General features: G+C 44.4%; 1 protein-coding gene and 1 long non-coding RNA gene across 6 annotated transcripts; one reads left to right on the top strand and one right to left on the bottom strand.

Moving 5' to 3' along the window:
- Window positions 1-225: 225 nt before the first annotated feature.
- Window positions 226-14370, top strand: LOC125739062 (cGMP-dependent protein kinase 2). Of its 5 annotated transcripts, XM_049008762.1 has the most exons (19): window positions 226-395; window positions 1154-1662; window positions 4287-4453; window positions 4676-4789; window positions 5372-5477; window positions 5656-5719; window positions 5927-6004; window positions 6116-6210; window positions 6284-6352; window positions 6639-6737; window positions 7341-7488; window positions 7582-7718; window positions 9671-9760; window positions 9902-10043; window positions 10127-10290; window positions 11328-11450; window positions 11840-11902; window positions 12855-12921; window positions 13098-14370. In XM_049008762.1, the coding sequence occupies exons 2-19, from the start codon at window positions 1175-1177 to the stop codon at window positions 13191-13193; spliced, it is 2310 nt and encodes a 769-aa protein (XP_048864719.1). In that variant the 5' UTR covers window positions 226-395; window positions 1154-1174; the 3' UTR covers window positions 13194-14370. The 5 variants fall into 5 exon arrangements, 3 of the variants coding, with proteins under 3 accessions (XP_048864719.1, XP_048864720.1, XP_048864721.1); XM_049008763.1 differs by lacking the exon at window positions 1154-1662; XR_007397037.1 differs by lacking the exons at window positions 12855-12921; window positions 13098-14370 and having other exon boundaries at window positions 11342-11450; window positions 11840-11879.
- LOC125739072 (uncharacterized) lies at window positions 7495-9257 on the bottom strand. Its single transcript, XR_007397043.1, has 3 exons — window positions 9050-9257; window positions 8511-8591; window positions 7495-7587 (listed from the first exon to the last, which is right to left on the bottom strand). It is a non-coding gene; the product is annotated as an uncharacterized LOC125739072 (long non-coding RNA).
- Window positions 14371-18948: the final 4578 nt, after the last annotated feature.

The following is an 18948-nucleotide window of genomic DNA, read 5'->3' as shown; positions in this document are numbered from 1 at the left end:
AATAAGTAGTTGTATAATTCTGTATGTGTTATCAAACGATTACGCTTCACATGTTGTAATTAAAAGGGTGGAAATAAATAGGTTTACAAGAAGTTAAGAGAGTTTTAGAATCCAATTAGGCACGTATACGTGTTAACCGGGCACCTGTGCCATACTCTACGGTCGCCGCTAGAGGCTGCTAATTTTCCTTAGGGATACTCGTGTGTTTTCGTCCTTTGGTCAAATGTAATGCAGTCGCCCGTATTGCTGCCATATGAGCGGTTTATATTTTTACGGATGGAAACGGAGAGCAGCTCTGTGTCCTTCATCGCACGTCACTCAGCATCCTCCCGCTAAGCGAATCGGGGCTGAGCTCCGGAATTTCCTCTAGGCTTCAAAACGCGCACCGTCGACTTGTAAGTGACTGTATTCACTGCACTTCATCATCGGAGTCTAGGAATAGTTTGATTTATAGATCCGGTCAGACCACAATTTTGAATTAAAGTTTTCGTTATAAAGTTTTAATTACATAAATAGTATTTGAGTGTTTTGTTTATTTATGTTACCATGATGTTGTTCGATAGATTAACTACGCATGAGTATATTATTATTATTATTATTTTTAGTATTGTTGTCATCATTATTATTATCATTATTATTATAGAACATTTTACAAATATTTTTGTAATATCAGAGTGTCAAAGACAGTAGTATACTGAATTCAGTTTCAGTTCCACTAATAGTTATGCTCAACACCTTCCTTGGATACGCATGGTTAATGTATATGATTTTGTCACTTATAATGTCCCTATTTTTATCAGTGTATTTGCATGAATTCCCCTTTCTCTCTCGGTTCGGACTTCTGTCTGGGGGGGGGGGTTGTGGAAACAGCATATGCAGTTGTTTCTCTGTGCAAGGCGTGGGTTAAGGAGTATAACAAACTTACTGTGAGATGGCTAACGGGCCAAAGGTCACACACTCACCCTCTCACAGGTAGGGGGAATAACCTCACGTACTGCATGAACAGCAGCATGCAGGTTGTCTGCTTGCCAAATATGAAAAGAAAAATTAGTTACCAAGAAGTCTGGGATCAGGATTTCATTTAATGTCTGCATATGACAGTGGAAATTAATTGAATTATATGGAAGATGTGTCGTGTTTTTCCCTGGACCAGTGGGAGAAAAAGGACCTTCCTATGGTGGTCAGCCAACAACAGGTCATGGGCAACGGTTCAATGAAAACCCCACGGGCAGAGGGGAGCTGCCTGTCGTCAGGCCTCAAGCCCCCCCCCCTGTGGGAGGCTGTGGAGCCTCTGAGGGCCCGTATTGTCCATCTGGAGGAGGAACTCAGCGACCGGGAACAGGAGCTGCGGGCACGGGACGAGCAGCTGTGGGCTCTGCAGGCAGAGCTGGAGGCAAGACTGGCCCAGGTGCACAAGCTGCAGGACGCTTTGGGCAATCAGGCACTGGGCAGCTCGCCGTCCCCACAGCCCCACTCCAGCCACCGCTTGCTCAGCGTCATCAACCAGGGCCCTGCACGCTTTCACCACGTCGCTGTGGAGGTGCACCGCCGGCTGCGGGCCAAGGAGGGCGTGTCAGCAGAGCCCACATCGGGCCAGTACTGTGCCGAGGCCCAGGTGCAGCCCTGCTCCCTGGAGAGGGCCCGTGTCCGCAAGAACTCCAGGTGAGGGACTAGCCCAGGGTTCCCCCATTGTTCAGGACCTTTCAGGTGTCCATATTTCAGGTGTCACTCTTATTGCCTTTCATTCACCTTAGCATCCTCAGTCATGAAACCCTGCGCTGTCTGTGGCCTTTTTCTTTTTCGCTCAACCTCTTTCAGTCCCAGGAAAACACAGACTCCAGCAGCCAAGAAATGCTTTATGAAAAGCTCACATTAACATAATACTGTACACCCACAGAAAGGGAAAGACAGAGAACGAGACAAAAGGTATCCCATCTATATGGATGGGCAAGATAATTACGGCTTTAATTAACAAGGTATTCACTGCCTGTGTATGGCCCTCGTTGGCTAATTCATTCATAAGTTCCATTTCAGGTCAACAAATGGCCCCTCCTCCTTTTAGATGTGCAAATAGGAAGTGCTACATTTCAGGAAAAGAGCATGAAAAACACGCTGCCTTACATACATCAAATACCTGTCATTATACTTCACCAAGGAGATGAAGTAAACAGGGTTTAAATTCTCTGCATTTATACAACTTCGTATAATTAGCTTACCTCTTATATACACTTTTAACCTATGGCAAACAGCATTTGCAATAGGATAATCTTTCCTATACATCAATGATTTAATTGTTATAATTTCTAAAACCAGTAAACAAATCAAACTCATTCAAAAATACTGTTCTGTTCTTAAAATACTTGAGACATTACAAAAGATTTGCTCAACATATGGTAAAGATAACACCAAATGTATGGAAATATGAATTCGCACAGAGAGAGTAATGGGATGGATTCCAATACTAGGACAAATTGGCCTCTGTAAGAGCAGAACGAGGAGTGTGGGTGAGCAGACATTCTCGTAAATGCTGGCATAAATCAGCCCGGGATCGTCTTCATGAAGCCGATCAAAAGTCTTCTTACACGCAGCCCATCACCGTGACTACCAGCTGGATACCAGGACATCTCAGGGGCAGCTGCTTAGCGCCTCTCTGATGCTGTGCGTGCATTGATTCAGCCCTGCCCCTCTTTGTGTGAAGGTCACGCCCACAGCCAGACTCACAGGCATTTCACTGTCACACTGCTCAAAGACCTCTTTTTGTGCTGATAATCTGTAATGTCAGGCATTCCAGTCACACCAAATTGTGTTTTTTTATGTGACTGTATTGTGCTAGTTGATGTTGAGGTCAACTAGGGAGAACTGGGCATTTTCAGATCTTTCACAATCAGAACTTTCACAATCTGGGAAAATGAATTGTATTGTGTCATAATATAACTGCGGAGCAGATTTTAAGAAGTATAATGTAAAATAAACATACCATAAGTGTAATATATTATACCAGAGATGGGTCTGTCTAACTCTGCAATTGCTTGGTTGGTCTTCAGCATTGTTATAATCATCCTCTCTCAGGATGCTGCCCTACCTGAAAGGACTGGGATTGGGAAGCAAATACACACATAAACCTGATTATAATGGATTATTTGACACCTCAGCTATAGTGTGAAAGACTGTGGGGGTGGGTTGGTCAGTCAGTACATTTACGTGTTAGTCCCACTTAGTAAACATGTTAGTTCAACTGAAATCATACTAAATCAAATTTCTGAAAGTAATCTCTGGAAATTTCAAAACATCTTTAATTTATCACTTCTTACACAATTTATTTTTTCCAGAATTTCTGCGGAACATTAATGACGCACACTATGACAAAGTTGCGGTTGTGAAAGACCGATATTAAACTAATTTCCCAGCAGATTCAAACTTATTTTTTTGTGTTGTAGGTAGAAAGTTGAGTTGGCCCACTGAAATATGATCTGATATAAATCATATGTCACATACCGTTCACATGTACATATGTTCTAGTCCACACGAGGACGTCAGCTGACTAGCTGGTCCTTCAGTGTGGCCCAGGCAGAGTTACCAGATCCCTGGTTTTCCTGCCGAAATGGACTGTTTTGAAAAATACAAAATGAGTTTAATACAAAATGTTTAAAAATGAGTTTGAAGCTGATTTTGCATGGATGCAGATCACAATCATTTTCATCCTTGCTGTTTAAATCACTCCTAGATGGGTTTGTGAGAAGTTCATGCTGAACTCATTTTTCTGTTTCATAAATAATTTTCATAAAACTTCCAATGCTGTGCTGTCATAGTAAATTATACCAAATACTTTATCTCTTGTTATCCTCATCTTTTTGTATCTGTTCTTCTGACCAGATCTCAAGTAAAGCTTGTGTGACTTCATTTGTCTATGCACCCATTGTTATTTTTTTTATTTTTATTTTTTAACGTCTGTGATGTAATAGTTCAACCGGAAAAAGCCCAGTACTGAGAAGCTGGAAGAAGCCATATCACAACCTACTGTAGCTGAGTCGGATTGGTCAATAAATCGATTCCCCTCCCATGCATGTATACTGGGACAAGGACAGGAGACCGATTAAATGGCATAGTCGAGCTATAACTGTAGCTCAACTTAGCTGTGCATGTACACGTACTGAGTGTTGGGAATGGTATTTCAGGCCAGTACTGGTGCTTCCCCAGTGTCTTCCCCAGGCTTCTGTGGGTTTCTTTACTGGGGAGAGCAGTCTGGATGTCTTGGCTCAGATGTGTCCTCCCTCTCCTTCCCGCAGCACCAAGAGACTGATCAACAACGCCATGATGAACAATGACTTCCTGAAGAGGTTAGAGGCACAACACATGCGTGAGGTGGTGGAGTGCATGTATGAACAAACCTACACCCAGGGCCAGCTGGTCATCAAGGAGGGCGAGCCTGGAAACTACCTCTACGTACTGGCAGGTCAGCTGCACTGCCCACCAGCATCAGACGCAGGAGTGATTTTGGCATGGTCACTGAATTCATTTCTCAATATTGTTACACCTTAATTAGGAAGACCTTTAAATTTGGTGCTCTGTGGAACCATGGACTGGCTCAGTAGTTGCCACAATGCCTGCAGAATACTCGATATCTTCATCCATGGTCATCAGATTTGGGCTGGAAGCTTGATCATTCCTTCCTCAGAAGGACTGTTGGAGGTGAATCAGAATGAGAAGCTGCTGGGCCAGATGGGGCCTGGGACGGCATTTGGGGAGCTGGCCATCCTGTACAACTGCAAGAGGACGGCCACCGTGAAAGGTGAGAAGGTGCGTCGCTGCAGCATCAGACGGGCAGCTGGGTAGATGCATCCAGAGTGTCTCCCCTACTGACCAGCTTTCATCCACAACACAGTGACAGGGCAACCCAGCTGCGGGAACATCAGCACTGATAAGATACTGTAAACATGCCTAGCGCTCGTATTTCATTTAAGATTAGAATGAAACCAGCAAATACTCTACAGTAGCTAAGAGTCCATGTTAATGTCTGCTGGGGCACTGAGAGCTCACTGCCCTATCCCATTATGTGACCCAGTTAGTGACCAAGTCTGAGTTCACCAAGCAATGGAGAAATACCCTGGTGCTGTTTTTAATCTAAGAAAAGGTGTGAAAAGTATTCAGCATTAATTACTAAGATTATCACTTTTACTCAAAGGTTCTTAGTTACATAACACTTTTCTCTTGTCTGGGTTTGGCTGAATGAATATTAGCTTTTGAACAGAAGAAAGTTCTGTTTCCTTCCCCTGTACATTTTTGCCAGACCAGAGACTTGAGGTTTCACCAGTGTGAGTGAAATAAGCCTTTGAGAGTACAGCCTTTCTCTAGCTACTCTCTGTTCAAACAGCCGTTTCCCAGGCCCGAATATGGGCTCTGGATCGACAGATGTTCCAGAACATCATGATGACAACCACCCAGGCCCGGAATGAGAAATACTTCAGCTTCTTACGCAGGTCAGCAGTCCACTTCACCTAAGGAAGAGGACCATATTTAGACTGAGTAATTCAACGTTAATTTCTAGATGTACAGCAAAACTGAATTCTTGGGTTCTTCAGATCTGTGGTTTGTAATCAGAAAACAATCTGCTGCCATAGACTTTATTGCTTTATTGTCGCTCTTTCCTTCCTCCAGTGTGTCTTTATTGAAGGAACTGCCGGAGGAAAAGCTTGCTAAAATTGTTGACTGCTTTGAAGTGGTAAGTGTGTGAGTATAAAGCAGGGTTCGATGCCCGTCCTTTGAATGCATGTGTGTACATAGATATTATACATTTTGATGCGGAATCCCTTTGCCAGTATATATTTTGTCACAGTGCTCATGCTTGCATGCACGCGAGGTTCTGTAATGTGACACTCAGTCCCCTGCAAAGGTGAGAGGAATGATTGCAGTGCTGTGTCCTTGGCAGGACTACTTCGATAAAGGAGATTACATCATCCGTGAAGGAGAAGAGGGCGACACCTTCTTCATCATAGCTAAAGGAGAGGTCAGTGAGAATGTGAATTGCTTGTGCAGTCATAGTGAAATGTACGCACTATGGCAGAGAGCATAGTGGATGCATGAAGTGGCCGTATGCCTGGTTCCCATCTCCTGGCAGGTGTCAGTGACACAGACGGTGGAGGGATGTTCTGAACCCCAGGAGATAAAGACTCTGGGTGTGGGAGACTACTTTGGAGAGAAGGCTCTTGTGAGGTAGGGGGCCTCCTGGTTTCTGTCTCACCTCCCACTCCGAGTGCCTCTGCTGACCGTTGCTCTGTTGTTCCAGTGAGGACGTGCGCTCTGCCAACATCATATCCAAAGAGGACGGCACACAGTGCCTGGTGGTGGACCGAGCGTGAGTCCACACCATCATTCAGAGTTTCAAGAAATGCTACAGGTCCTGCAGCATAACAGAACACTGTTACAGAAGCCAATTTCATAGTTTGAAGTTACATTTGTAACATTCAGCACTGGAAAATTTGATCGCACTTCTGCACAGGCTAGTATAAGTGAGTAGGCGCTAAAGAATAAGACAGGAAAATGTAGTCGGCTGTGCACATAACATTCCTGCTGAGGGCTTCAAATGCCAAAGACAAGAAGAAGATGGCTAACTTACCTCCCTGTTTGTGACTCTTTTATAGCAACTTTAACCAGGTGGTTGGGACCTATGAGGAGCTCCAGGCCTCCCTGCAGGCATACGTGGAGGAGCTGTCACTCAGTGACAAGAAGAGGAGGAGCATGTGAGCGACCCTCTCAGGCCTGCTGACCTGATCCCTTTACATTTTTTTAGAGACCTTTGTCGAAAGTGACACCGAATGATGCAAATACATCACAAGAGCTGCCAGACTGAGCTTCCAATGAGTGACCAGTAACACGTTAGCATTAGAACAAAGAGCTAAGCATAACATTGGGAGATCCTAAAGGAGAAGATAAACAACGGATGGCTGAATACGACAGAGCAGGTTAGTGGTCAGATGAGTTAGCGGAGGTGCTTTTCCATGGTGGAACCCAGTGATGTTGGCTTGCTGGTCAAAGAGGGCAAGATGGAGCAAAGGTCTTGAAGAGTGACTCTATGAGGGTAGATGCTGTTTAATTAACAGCTCTGAAAGCCCAAATCAAGGACTTGAACTGTGGGCACATGTAGTGAGAAAAAGGGGTGTAACATGACAGCATTTTGGCTGACTTAATATCAGACATATTTCGAATCATCTGCACAAACTGGCAACCATGTCATTGAAGTGGCACTAGTCTGGTCAGGAGTTTACAAATGTGTGTCACAGACAGGCAGCCATGCAGAATACTGATAGCAGTGAATAAGCTTGCCTTTTATCCCCCTCCTAAAGTCCTGGGCTGCCTCCAGCAGACACCCCAGAGAACACGGAGCTGCAAAGGCTGAGAGAGAAGGTGGCCGGTCTGTCTGCGACCCACCCGTTCCAGCAGCTGGAGGTGGTGGCCACCCTGGGCGTGGGGGGCTTTGGACGGGTGGAGCTGGTGATTTCAATGTTCTTCTGTGTTACCCGTGCCTCACTGAGATGTCCCCTCCCCTCGCTGGCTGCCTGCTTCATGCTGCGTTTGTGTCCGCAGGTGAAGCTGAAGGAGGAGGACACCACGTTTGCCTTGAAGTGCATCAAGAAGAAGCACATCGTGGACACTAGGCAGCAGGAACACATCTACTCAGAGAAGAGTATTCTCCAGCAGGCTGACTCGCCGTTCATAGTCAGGTCAGGCCCGTCGCCAAGAGCCACAGTGATTTGTGCGGCTCTGCTAGTGACAGAGCCATCACCACATTTTAAGTCCTGTCTCCCCTATTCAGCATGATTGAGGGGTCTTAAAGGACCCCCTCTGTGCCTTATCTGTTTTATAAGGTCAATTTTTAAAAATATTGGTCTCTCTCGTGCATTAAAAACTTCACAGGTCTCATAGTGAAAAATGGCCCGAGGTTTCTGTGAAAAATATAACCCGTGTGATACCGAAAGCTTACGATCTAGAAGTGCCGAAACTTTCCATTATATACAGTTGATGGATATTTTTGAGCGTGTATCGCTAATGTGTAAAGGAAGGTAAGGTGAAACTGCAGTGTCAACACATAATGTCTGTGTAATATCAATTCTCATATCAGTCTGGTACTGTACAAAGAGAATGGAGAAGGAAAACTGCATCACATTGGCTAGTTAATTATTATGCAGAATTACTCCCTAAACCCACAAAAATGTATGAAATTTATTGTTTTAATGAAGAGCTGCTCAGTTAAGGTCTGGTCTGCAGTCTGAGGTGGTTGTCTGTGTTTGCAATGCAAACTGATACTTATCAAGCAGCCTGAATATTACATTCATTTACCCGGAGCCACACAATGGGAGTGTGGATGAGAATATTACACACGGACATGTTTCCCTGCTCGTAATGAGGCACTGCATTCATTTCCCGGATTCGTAAAGTGAGGACAGACATGGTGCAGACAGATTCCTACCGATTTAAAAAAATATCCTAGATTTAAAAAAAATAATAATACTTACAAACTTGTCTGGACCCTGTCCTGCTTGAGGGGGACAATAATCTTCATGGATATTGCAACTAACCATCCCCCTGAAAATGAGCTGGAATAAAAAACAAAGAAAAATGTGATTTGCTCAAAGGATCTGGATGCTGTGAGAAGAAATTAAAACGTATTTTGTTGAATGTATTAATTCGGCACACATATACAGTAGCATGCTGTCCTAGTGCTGTGATTTTGTTATAAATATAATGATGTGATTTTGTTGCAATAAATACTGGGGTATTTAAAAAACAAAAATGGAGTTCATAAATTTCTCACAAACCCGTCTTTGAGTGATTCAAACAGCAAACATGGAAATCATTATGATTATCTCAGAGAACGCCTGCAACACTCACGCAAAAGCAAGCGGAGGTAAAACTTTAACTTTAACTTTGCTACATGTAAGTTTTTTTCCTATGACAGAGTAACAGAGTAAAATATTTCAAAGAAACTTTAACCCCCTGTGCTATTATGTCTGTACAGAATTGAAAGTAAGAATAAGCAAAGTACTTGAAGTACCAAAAGTACGGTAGCTGGTGCGGTAGGAAAATGCCCTAAGAGGGCTTGGGGAAGGACTCTAACTCCAAGGAGTCTGCTCTTGCTCATTAGGTCTGCTGTAGCCATTCACGTAGCAAGGTAGCCCTGGACCGATTAAGACCTTTATGGTCCCTCTATTTACAGTATTTGCAAGGTGGATTTTCTGCTCTGTGACTTTCCAAGGCAAAGAGTTGTGTACACAAGGCGAACACAGATCGGCCACAGACGAGGAGCCTGGGGATGCTCTGCACAAACATGCCCCGGCCTTTTATCAGCATGACCTACCCAGGGTGCAGCAGGAGACAGCAGCTGCTGTAAACAGACCAAAGCAAACAAATGCTGCACAAGGCACCTGCTGCATCCGGTCTCCTCACAGCTGCATGATCTGCAATGGAGAAGTTTTATGAAGGAAACTCGTCCCACAGTGGACAGGGATCTGTATTTGAGATTCTTAAGGCACTTTGATCTGATTTGTCATATGCATATGGATTTAAAATTGGTCATAGTCGATGTTTTTGGACCCTTTCAATGTCATGTGTAATGCCCCAGTCTTCCGTGGCACGCTTAGCAGGGAAGCCCATACAATGACGGTCTCTGTTGCAGGCTGTTTCGGACATTTCGGGATGCCAAGTATGTGTACATGCTGCTGGAGGTCTGCCTTGGGGGGGAGTTGTGGAGTATCTTAAGAGACGTGTGAGTATGTGCTCTCCCAAGGGCGGGGGGGTTTTACTGTAGGATGGCCAGTTACTCTGCAGAGATGGGCCAATCACAGATACTGAAATTATATTCTCAGCAATGTGAGTAAACCAAAGTTGTGCTTGAACTATGTTGAAGGGGTTCCTTTGAGGAGTCTACAGCCCGCTTCTGCATTGGCTGTGTTCTGGAGGCATTTGACTACCTCCATGGACAAGGGATTGTCTACCGGGACCTTAAGCCAGAGAACCTGCTGTTGGACCATGAGGGCTATGTGAAAATGGTACTGCTGGTCCAGAGGCAATATGCCAGGGAATAGGGAGGGAGGTGAAGAGGTCTTTGTGATGCTGTGTGTTTTACTCCCAGACTGACTTTGGCTTTGCCAAGAAGATTGGACCAGGCAAGAAAACTTGGACCTTTTGCGGAACACCAGAATATGTAGCTCCAGAGGTGATCCTGAACAAGGGGCATGACTTTGGGGCAGACTGCTGGTCCTTAGGCATCCTGATCTTTGAGCTGCTCACCGGCAGGTAAGAGTGATCTGTGTAGGAGGGCCGAGGATGGGGACATTAGGGTATCAAACTGGTGCGTGTGATGTAAGCTGGCTTGTCCAAATGTGCTTTAGCATACCTCAAGTGACTCTGTTTGTGGCGTGTGCACAGAAAAGGCTTCTTCTGCATTACTCTCCCATACACCTTGTGCAAGGTGCACTGAATAGTTGAACGATGCACAGTGACACCATCTGCAGCAAGTTGTAGGTCTTTGGAGCTGGTCTGTGGGTTGACCATGACTGTTCTCACCATCCTTCGGCTCTGCTTATATGAGAATTTTCTTGGCCTGCCACTTCGGGCCTTAACTAGAACTGTGCCTGTGGTCTTCCATTTCCTCACTATGTTCCTCACAGTGGAAACTGACAGCTGAAATCTCTGAGATAGCTTTTTGTATCCTTCCCCTAAACCATGATGCTGAAAAATCTTTGTTTTCAGGTCATTTGTGAGTTGTTTTGAGGCTCCCATGTTGCCACTCTTCAGAGAAGATGCACAGAGGAGAATTTGCAACCGGCCACCTTAAATACCCTTTCTCATGATTGGATTCACCTGTGTATGTAGGTCAAGGGTCAATGAGCGTACCAAACAAATTTTGTGTTCCAATAATTAGTACTAAGGGTATTCAAATCAATGAACAGACAAGGGTGCCCAAATTTATGCACCTGCATAATTATTGCCCACTTTCTGTAAATCCTATAAACTTCATTTCACTTTTGAAAAGCCACAGTGACCTGGCAGATATTTACTTAGGCATGGTGGACCATATGCCCATCCGGGTCAAATATCAGGCAGCACCATAGGGCTTAACCACACTGCGTGTCAAGGGAGGATTTCACTGCTTTCTCTCTGTGATAAATCTTCTGTTTATTGCAGTTCCATGCCAGTGAGGTCAAATCCGGTATCCGGTCTCATGTTTCCTGGGTTTTCTGCGTGCTGCTGCGTTATATATTTTTCTTGCTTATGTTGTGGATCAAATGTCACTGGAGTATAAACTGTCAGACACACTAACACCCCCTTAGTCCTCCATTCACAGGCTCTGACCCCATTAAGATCTATACCATGGTGCTCCATGGCATCGAGAAAGTGGACTTTCCCAAACGGATCAGCAAGCGACCCAGTGACCTCATTCGGAGCCTCTGCAGGTGCGTAGCCCTGTTTGCTTCTTCCCCTGCTGCACCAATCCCACCCTCGTATCACTTAACTTCACCGAATGAAACGTGTTTCCATAAATGTCCCAGATCTGCATTATTAAAATACGAAAACATCAATAGTACTGTGTGTCTCTTTTTGCAAATAAAGCCCACTATTAGTTAAAGAAGCTTTGTTTTTGTAATATGGGCTCTTCATCGCACCTGCTGCATCATCATCCTCGTATCATTGTTCGCCTTCATCCTGAATCGCATCATGTCAGCCCCTAGTATGAATTGTGAGCCCACCCCCCATGTCACAGTTTAGTCAGCAAGGCTTCATTTGGAAAACAGGAGACTGAATAACTATGAATGGCCACCTTTTGTCTGCCTCACACTCTCAGGCTGCACCCTGCAGAGCGGCTGGGTAACAAGAAGAACGGCATCCTGGACATCAAAAAGCAGAAGTTGGTGTCCAGTCTCAGCTTACTCAGTACTGCTTGTGCTTCACTAAACATCAGGATTCCATAGCAGTTCTGTGTCACTCACATTATACTGTAAAATGTTTTTAGCTTTGTGATTTTTTTCAGGGGAGAGTTTTTAGATAAACTTTCAAATGAGCAGCCATGGTAACGATTGGTTGTTGCGGCTCTCCTCGGTGATGTGACATGGCAACATCCACAAAGCCACTTCAGTGATGTGACATGGCAACATCCACAAAGCCACTTCAGTGATGTGACATGGCAACATCCACAAAGACACTTCAGTGATGTGACATGGCAACATCCACAAAGCCACTTCAGTGATGTGACACGGCAACATCCACAAAGCCACTTAAGTGATGTGACATGGCAACACCCACAAAGACACTTCAGTGATGTGACATGGCAACATCCACAAAGCCACTTCAGTGATGTGACATGGCAACATCCACAAAGCCACTTCAGTGATGTGACATGGCAGCATCCACAAAGCCACTTCAGTGATGTGACGTGGCAACATCCACAAAGCCACTTCAGTGATGTGACATGGCAACATCCACAAAGACACTTCAGTGATGTGACGTGGCAACATCCACAAAGCCACTTCAGTGATGTGACACGGCAACATCCACAAAGCCACTTAAGTGATGTGACGTGGCAACATCCACAAAGCCACTTCAGTGATGTGACATGGCAACATCCACAAAGACACTTCAGTGATGTGACATGGCAACATCCACAAAGCCACTTCAGTGATGTTATCTGCTAGTGCTCATCGTTACTCCTCTTTTAACAGACATCTTGATGTGCTTTGGCACTCCTTACTTTACTCCTCTCTGTCCACTTTCATTGTTTCTTATGGTGATTGTCTTGTTGATCTTGCTGGCATGGGCCGTCTGAAGGAGCCCAGGAGCTTCAAGTATGTGCCTCCCTGCAGGTGGTTCCAAGGTTTTAACTGGGAGGGGCTGAGGACCCATAGACTGCCATCACCACTGAAGAGAGAGGTGGGGGGCGACACAGACAAACACGAGGAACATGTGCCATTAAATCTGTCAGTCAGGTGCTTCACAGCTACCTAGACATGACGCTTGATGGCATCTTCTGTAAATATGTGTGTGTAGAATGTGTGATGGAGGAAGCATTTGGTTATCACATCTGCTTCCTGTTCATCCCACTGCAGCTAAGTGGGCCTCTGGACCACAGCCGCTTTGACATCTTCCCCCCAGACCTGGAGGAGCCGGCAGAGGAGTTGTCGGGCTGGGATAAGGAGTTCTGAGGACCTGTGACTCTCCTGCGGTGTCATGTTACTCAGCTAGTCCACGTTCCTGCTGCCCTGACATATCCCACCATCCTCTGCAGCTGGGCACTGTGGGCCTCTGTGTCCTATTTGGGAATCCTGTGATCCAAAGGGCTTCTTCCCAACAGAAGCTGCCATCTGAAAGCCTCGGCCATCATTCCAGATGCTCACTTCACACGTAATACACATGGCTGCCTTTGCAACAGCACAGCAACAAGCGTGGTGGGGGGCAGAGCATGAAACTGCACTTTCTAAGCATTATGGCTCTTCCGGGTTTTGAGCTATACAGTATTTTGTGAAAACAGACACTTGTTATTCTGGCCATGCACTGTAAAAGCATGAGATGAGCTCCCACAAGGATTCATTTGGCACGATAAAGAATGATTGGTCTTCAGTTGGTGGGCCCAAGGCCACCATCCCTTCCTAGAACATGCTAGAAAGTCAGCAATGCCCTCCTTTCAGATGCCAACCCTTGCGTACAATAGGCTTTCACACTTTGACAGACTTTATTAATTTATTTATCATGTCAACCAATATCTAGTGCTTGCTATGGGAATATATAATAATTAATAAGTATTAGTACTTACTTTTTGACACTGTGACCCCTCCTTAAATGAATAACTTATTTAGTAATAAATAAATCTCCTCCCATCCCCCATAGTCCTACATGTCTTATCGGTCTTTGCAGAAAGTCCTCATTTTGATGTAGCACTTTTGAAACTGGATTTGAAGCTGCTGTAGGGAATTAGCAGCATGTGTGTGATGTTCATTCGTCTGCATTTAAACGTGAGACAGTCTTTAAAGGAAGTAAATATAGGGGCCTATGATGGACAGATGTAATTAGTAGCAGGAGGAGGTTACTAGTAGGAGGTTATTAGTAGCTGTATGGAGTGCATCTGCTGTGACAAGCTCTACGACTTAAGATCCTGCTTCTATTGTATACGTTACAATTACATGCAGTTAAAGGACAGTTGCGATTTTGGACAAAAGCACAAAAAAAGCTTGTGCAGCAGAGTGATTTTATATAGAACATATTGTGATTTTTTTTGTACATTCTTCCGTTTGTAATAGGCTACGTATGTTTCAGTGGTTTGTTCACACAGGTTATTCTAAAATACATTTACAATTTTTCATTCTTTTTGCCATAATTAAATCACAAATCCCAGTTGAAAACCAATGAACAAGAAGTGTCTTCATTCTATAGGCATTGTTATGTATTTTGTGTTTTTTGTCCTATTTTGTTGTTTTTCCTTATAACTTGTAACTATATTAGATCAGAAGAGGAAAGTAGCTGCTGATTACCCGTCCATGCATCTGCTCGCCCTATGTAGGGTCATAGGGGGTCCGGTGTTCTGAATTTTTTTTCCTACCTAAACTATGTAGCCACCGGTATTTACAGCCATATCTGTTATTTAGTCCAGTCTTGAGAGAATATCCTACCAGCACATGCATTGAGATAAAATGCTGCACTCTTATAGGTAAAATTGCACAATAATGTACTTCCTGTAGTATATTCAAGGACAGTAGATTATAGATGATCAGCACTATGCATTGGCTTATATACATCCTGTAGTTATATAAGATGAAATCAAATCATCAATATGTGTTTCCCATAGTGTGCAAAACAGACCATAAATATGTGCATACCACAGTGATTTTCCTTCAATGGCAGCATATATTTATAGGCATGTACGAAATAAGAAATGATCCATTATGCATTTAACATGTGGAGTTAACTCAGGTAGGTTTTCATGGGTAGGATGAAATTTCAGAACCACCCATCCTGGAAACTGTGCAGACAAGACGGTTACACTCACACTCACACACCATTGGAATTGGGTAACTCCAATTAACCTTAGCGTGTTTTAGGACTATGGGGGGAAACTGGAGTATCCAGAGGAAACCCATGTAATGTAACTGAGGAGAACCTCATCAGCTGATAACATGCAAACTCGAGGACAGCTATGGTGGAGACTCCAACCCTGGTTCCATGGGTGTGAGGCAACAGGACTGCAAACTGCAACACCGTGTTGCCCATTGATTAGCTAAAATTACTGGAATGTAGAGAAATGAAGCCCCCTGGTGGTGCATTCTGGTAAACACATAAAACCGAAATCTCAAACTTTGAAATGCAGACTGTCCTTGACTTAAGACCGGGTTCCGTTCTGATAGACAGGCTATATGTTGAAATAGACATAGATCAGAAAAGGATAATCACACTGACTTTTAGGTGTGAGAATGAGATTTGGAGATGAGGTTGTTTGTGTGCTCAGGCCAGCCTACTGTAGGCGCTCATCTTCCTTCACTTGCTGCTCAGCATTTACAGCTCCGCCAGCAGATCACTGGACCTTGCAGGCTGAGCTGGAGCTCTGCAGTGTGTCCTACAGCTCCCCCCCCCCCCAATCTTGGGACTCATCCACTTATATACCAGCTTTTCCTGAAATCCATCAAATTCCTGGTAGGGCAGGAAGGGGTGTCCTGTAACTGTGACCAGGAAGGTAAAGGGAACTAGAGATCTGTTGAAAAAGTCATTCAGAGCCACCAGCTGCAAGAACTGGGATTTATGTGCAATTCATGCACAGCTATAAACTGTATGCTGGTTTAGCTCCCATAGTGACTGCACTTAATTATGTTATTTGCAGCTTATATCTAGAAAATGTAATGATGTGCTTTGTTTCCTCTCTGCAGTGATTCAGGCTGCACTGTCATAAGATCACTTTTGTTTCCGACGAATTCATTCTTTATCCCACAAAAATTCTGAAAGGAATGTAATTTGAAAACAGTGTCATTTGAGTTTGTGTGTTGTGTTACGTATTGTTGGCTTTGTGGACTGAGAGAGGCCATGGTTTGCTTATGGCCAGCCAATGGTATTTGCTCTGGACACATCCGATTGGTCCCCTATTGTCAAGGAACGCCAGGCAGGCGGGGTGAGTTACTGTCAGGGGCAAAGCTCAGTCTGATGGCACAGATTTCTTAGCTGCGAAGCCACCGCTTTACCTCAAGTCAGGCATCTGTTTTATTTCTGGTCTTAAACATTTGGAATATTCACCGCAAGTACATCCAGCACTGTGTATCTGTCAGATGCCATTCAGGGAGGTCTCCTTGTTAAATGTGGCTTATCTAAAGTAAACAGGTCTGTCGAAACCCCCAGGCTGTGGCCAAATCCCTCACTCACAGTGTTTGGTGAGGGAACACTGGTGGGCCTTCCCACTGTGCTTTGGAACACACCCTGGTTACTTTCAGTTTCTGTGAGGGAAAAAAGACATGGTTGAAACTGACGTTTTCTGAAATAAAGTATGATGAGGCAGATTCAGCTGTGCATATTAAGAGGTGTGTTAAAACGCCATCCCCAGGCATACAGCATTTAGAGCAATGGGTATCCAATGCTCAGCTCCCATATTCAGCTCCTGTGTGTGGAGCCAATGGAGGAGATGAGGAGGCTCCTCTTCCTTTCACTGCTCTAGGGTCCTGACCTGGATGGCCTGTGGGGTTGAATGGTATGAAGAGTGCATGATGCTTTGTCAGTACCCTCCACTGCCATGATAAATATCCTCCAGGACCCACCAGAAACTGGTTTATGACTTGATAAGCACTCAAGCAAAAGCCAACCTTATGAAGCTGTGTTGGCCCTATGAGAGCCAGTGTGGGCTGGACCATATTGCTCTTATCTGCAGAGAGACCTGGAACCTGCAGCTCTGGAGGACTGTGCTTAAGCAGTCATGCCGTAAATCTTGTTTCACAGTGACAGTCCAGTATATGAAAGGGTGCCAACATATCACGGAGGAGGGCACTGTCTTTCTGCACGAGCCATGTGCTGTGGTGACATTCTTTATGGCTCTATTGTGTTGTGAGAGCTTCCGTGTACAGTGCACATTCCTTATGGCCCACTGCCCACTCATCAAATGCCATGGACTACTGCATGAAGAAGTGCATGAAGTAGACGGCTCAGTAAACAGTCCCTGTCACCCTGTCACCTCTGTTTTTCAACAATAATGTTACTCTTTCCGAATGCACTAAGCAGTACTGTCACTCAAATGAGATATATATTTTCCATCCATGCATTTTCCAAACCGTTTATCCTACTGCGTCACGGGTGGTCCGGAGCCTATCCCAGAAGCAATGGGCACGAGGCAGGGAGCAACCCAGGATGTGACCCAGGCGGAGACTCGAACCTGGTACCCAGAGGTGTGAGGCAACAGTGCTACCTACTCCACCACCATGGTGCCCCCAGATGCATATTTATTTTTTTTTAATTGATCACAAATTAGGAATTTCATGTTTAAAGCAAAAGTTAGTAATTACTTTCCTATAATTTTAGATAATTGTTAACAGGCAATATTTCACCTTTTTAATTTCATAAAGACGATGATGTTTTATTATTTGTCAACTTTAAAAGAAGAGATCAATATGGGCACTTACAAGTGGTACATGACCGCTTTTCACCAGTAGATGGCACGCAGGAATCAACAACATCCATTTTATTTTCTGAAAACTGCTTCATAATTGGTCTTATAACATCTTATAGTTCAAAGAACGATAATGGCTCATTTTTAACATGAAATGAAGAGACATGTTAAAGTGAGTGCTGTACAGTGAGTGCTGTACAGTGAGGTGCTGTACAGTGAGTGCTGTACAGTGAGGTGCTGTACAGTGAGTGCTGTACAGTGAGGTGCTGTACGCGTGACTACACGCACTCTAAGGTTAAGAGGTGAAGCCAAAGAGCCATACCTTCTGATGCAGTTTGTGTCTATGGGATCTCTGTGCCTGAGAGGTTCTGTCCCAGTAGATTTCATATTTCCCAGGGGGTTCTTTGTGGTGCAAACAGCCTGCCTAATCAGCCCCCTCTTAGAAGAACTGGCAGAAACATTGCTGAATTCAGCACATCTGAAAGCACCCCTCCCCCCCCCCCACTCCAGCTCTCTCCCAGTGCAGACGTCTCTCCTCTGACGCCTCTTCAGCCTGGACACTGATATGCACTCATCTCTCAGACTTCAGTCCCTTGGCATTCGCTGGCTGATCCGGTTGCTGTGGGGGGTGTATGGGGGAGGAGACTCCCTGATGTAAGAAATCCTGGTGACTCAGTGCAGCCCTGAGACCCTCCCCCTCACCCCCACCCCTCAGGTGCTTTTCTGTCTAAAGGCTATGTTAGAGGACAGTTTGATTGCCTGCTGACATTAGCCTGAAGGCAGAGATGCCAGTTTAGCACAACAGCATTGTCAATTGAGTGGTCCTTTGTGTAATTTTAGTTTCTGCTTGGTTTATTTTTTATTAACTTTTATTATTATTTCAAGCTTATCTAAGTGTAATAAAGAAGATACACGATAAATCGAGTAAAGCATGATAGTTGCATTTCATATCAGCAGTGTTTTAACATGGCCACAAGAGGGCGATGAGGATCCACATTTTGACTCATTGCATTTTTTTCTTACAGTTTTTCAGAATTTTTGTGAAAACGCATTTCCTAAAATTTCCTCTCCTTTTCTCAAAACACTAAGCACAAACCCTGTAGTTCAAGCTACACTCACAACACCTGATTTGATCTTTCAAAATCAAACAATCATCTTATAACTATATTATCTTTGCTCAAAAACAAATACTGCTTTCAGATCACACATTACAGTTTTTCTTGGTTGCTTTCATGCAGCAGTCACCTCAAACTTCACATTTCCAAAACTCTTAATATACAGGCCTAAACAGTGGAACTCGTGGTTAAAATGACACATTTTGTTTGCAA

This window comes from Brienomyrus brachyistius, chromosome 3 (assembly GCF_023856365.1).
Source record: "Brienomyrus brachyistius isolate T26 chromosome 3, BBRACH_0.4, whole genome shotgun sequence".
In the NCBI taxonomy this organism is placed as follows: Eukaryota; Metazoa; Chordata; class Actinopteri; order Osteoglossiformes; family Mormyridae; genus Brienomyrus; species Brienomyrus brachyistius.
The sequence above is the reverse complement of the archived record's forward strand: the minus strand, read 5'-3'. Positions and strand labels throughout refer to the sequence as shown.

Bases quoted from the DNA above. Each gene is read 5' to 3' on its own strand.
- LOC125739062 (XM_049008762.1), top strand. From the start codon at position 1,175: ATGGTGGTCAGCCAACAACAGGTCATGGGCAACGGTTCAATGAAAACC. The intron at 1,663-4,286 runs GTGAGGGACTAG...TCCTTCCCGCAG, and splicing joins CGTGTCCGCAAGAACTCCAG to CACCAAGAGACTGATCAACA. The intron at 4,454-4,675 runs GTCAGCTGCACT...TTCCTTCCTCAG, and splicing joins CTACCTCTACGTACTGGCAG to AAGGACTGTTGGAGGTGAAT.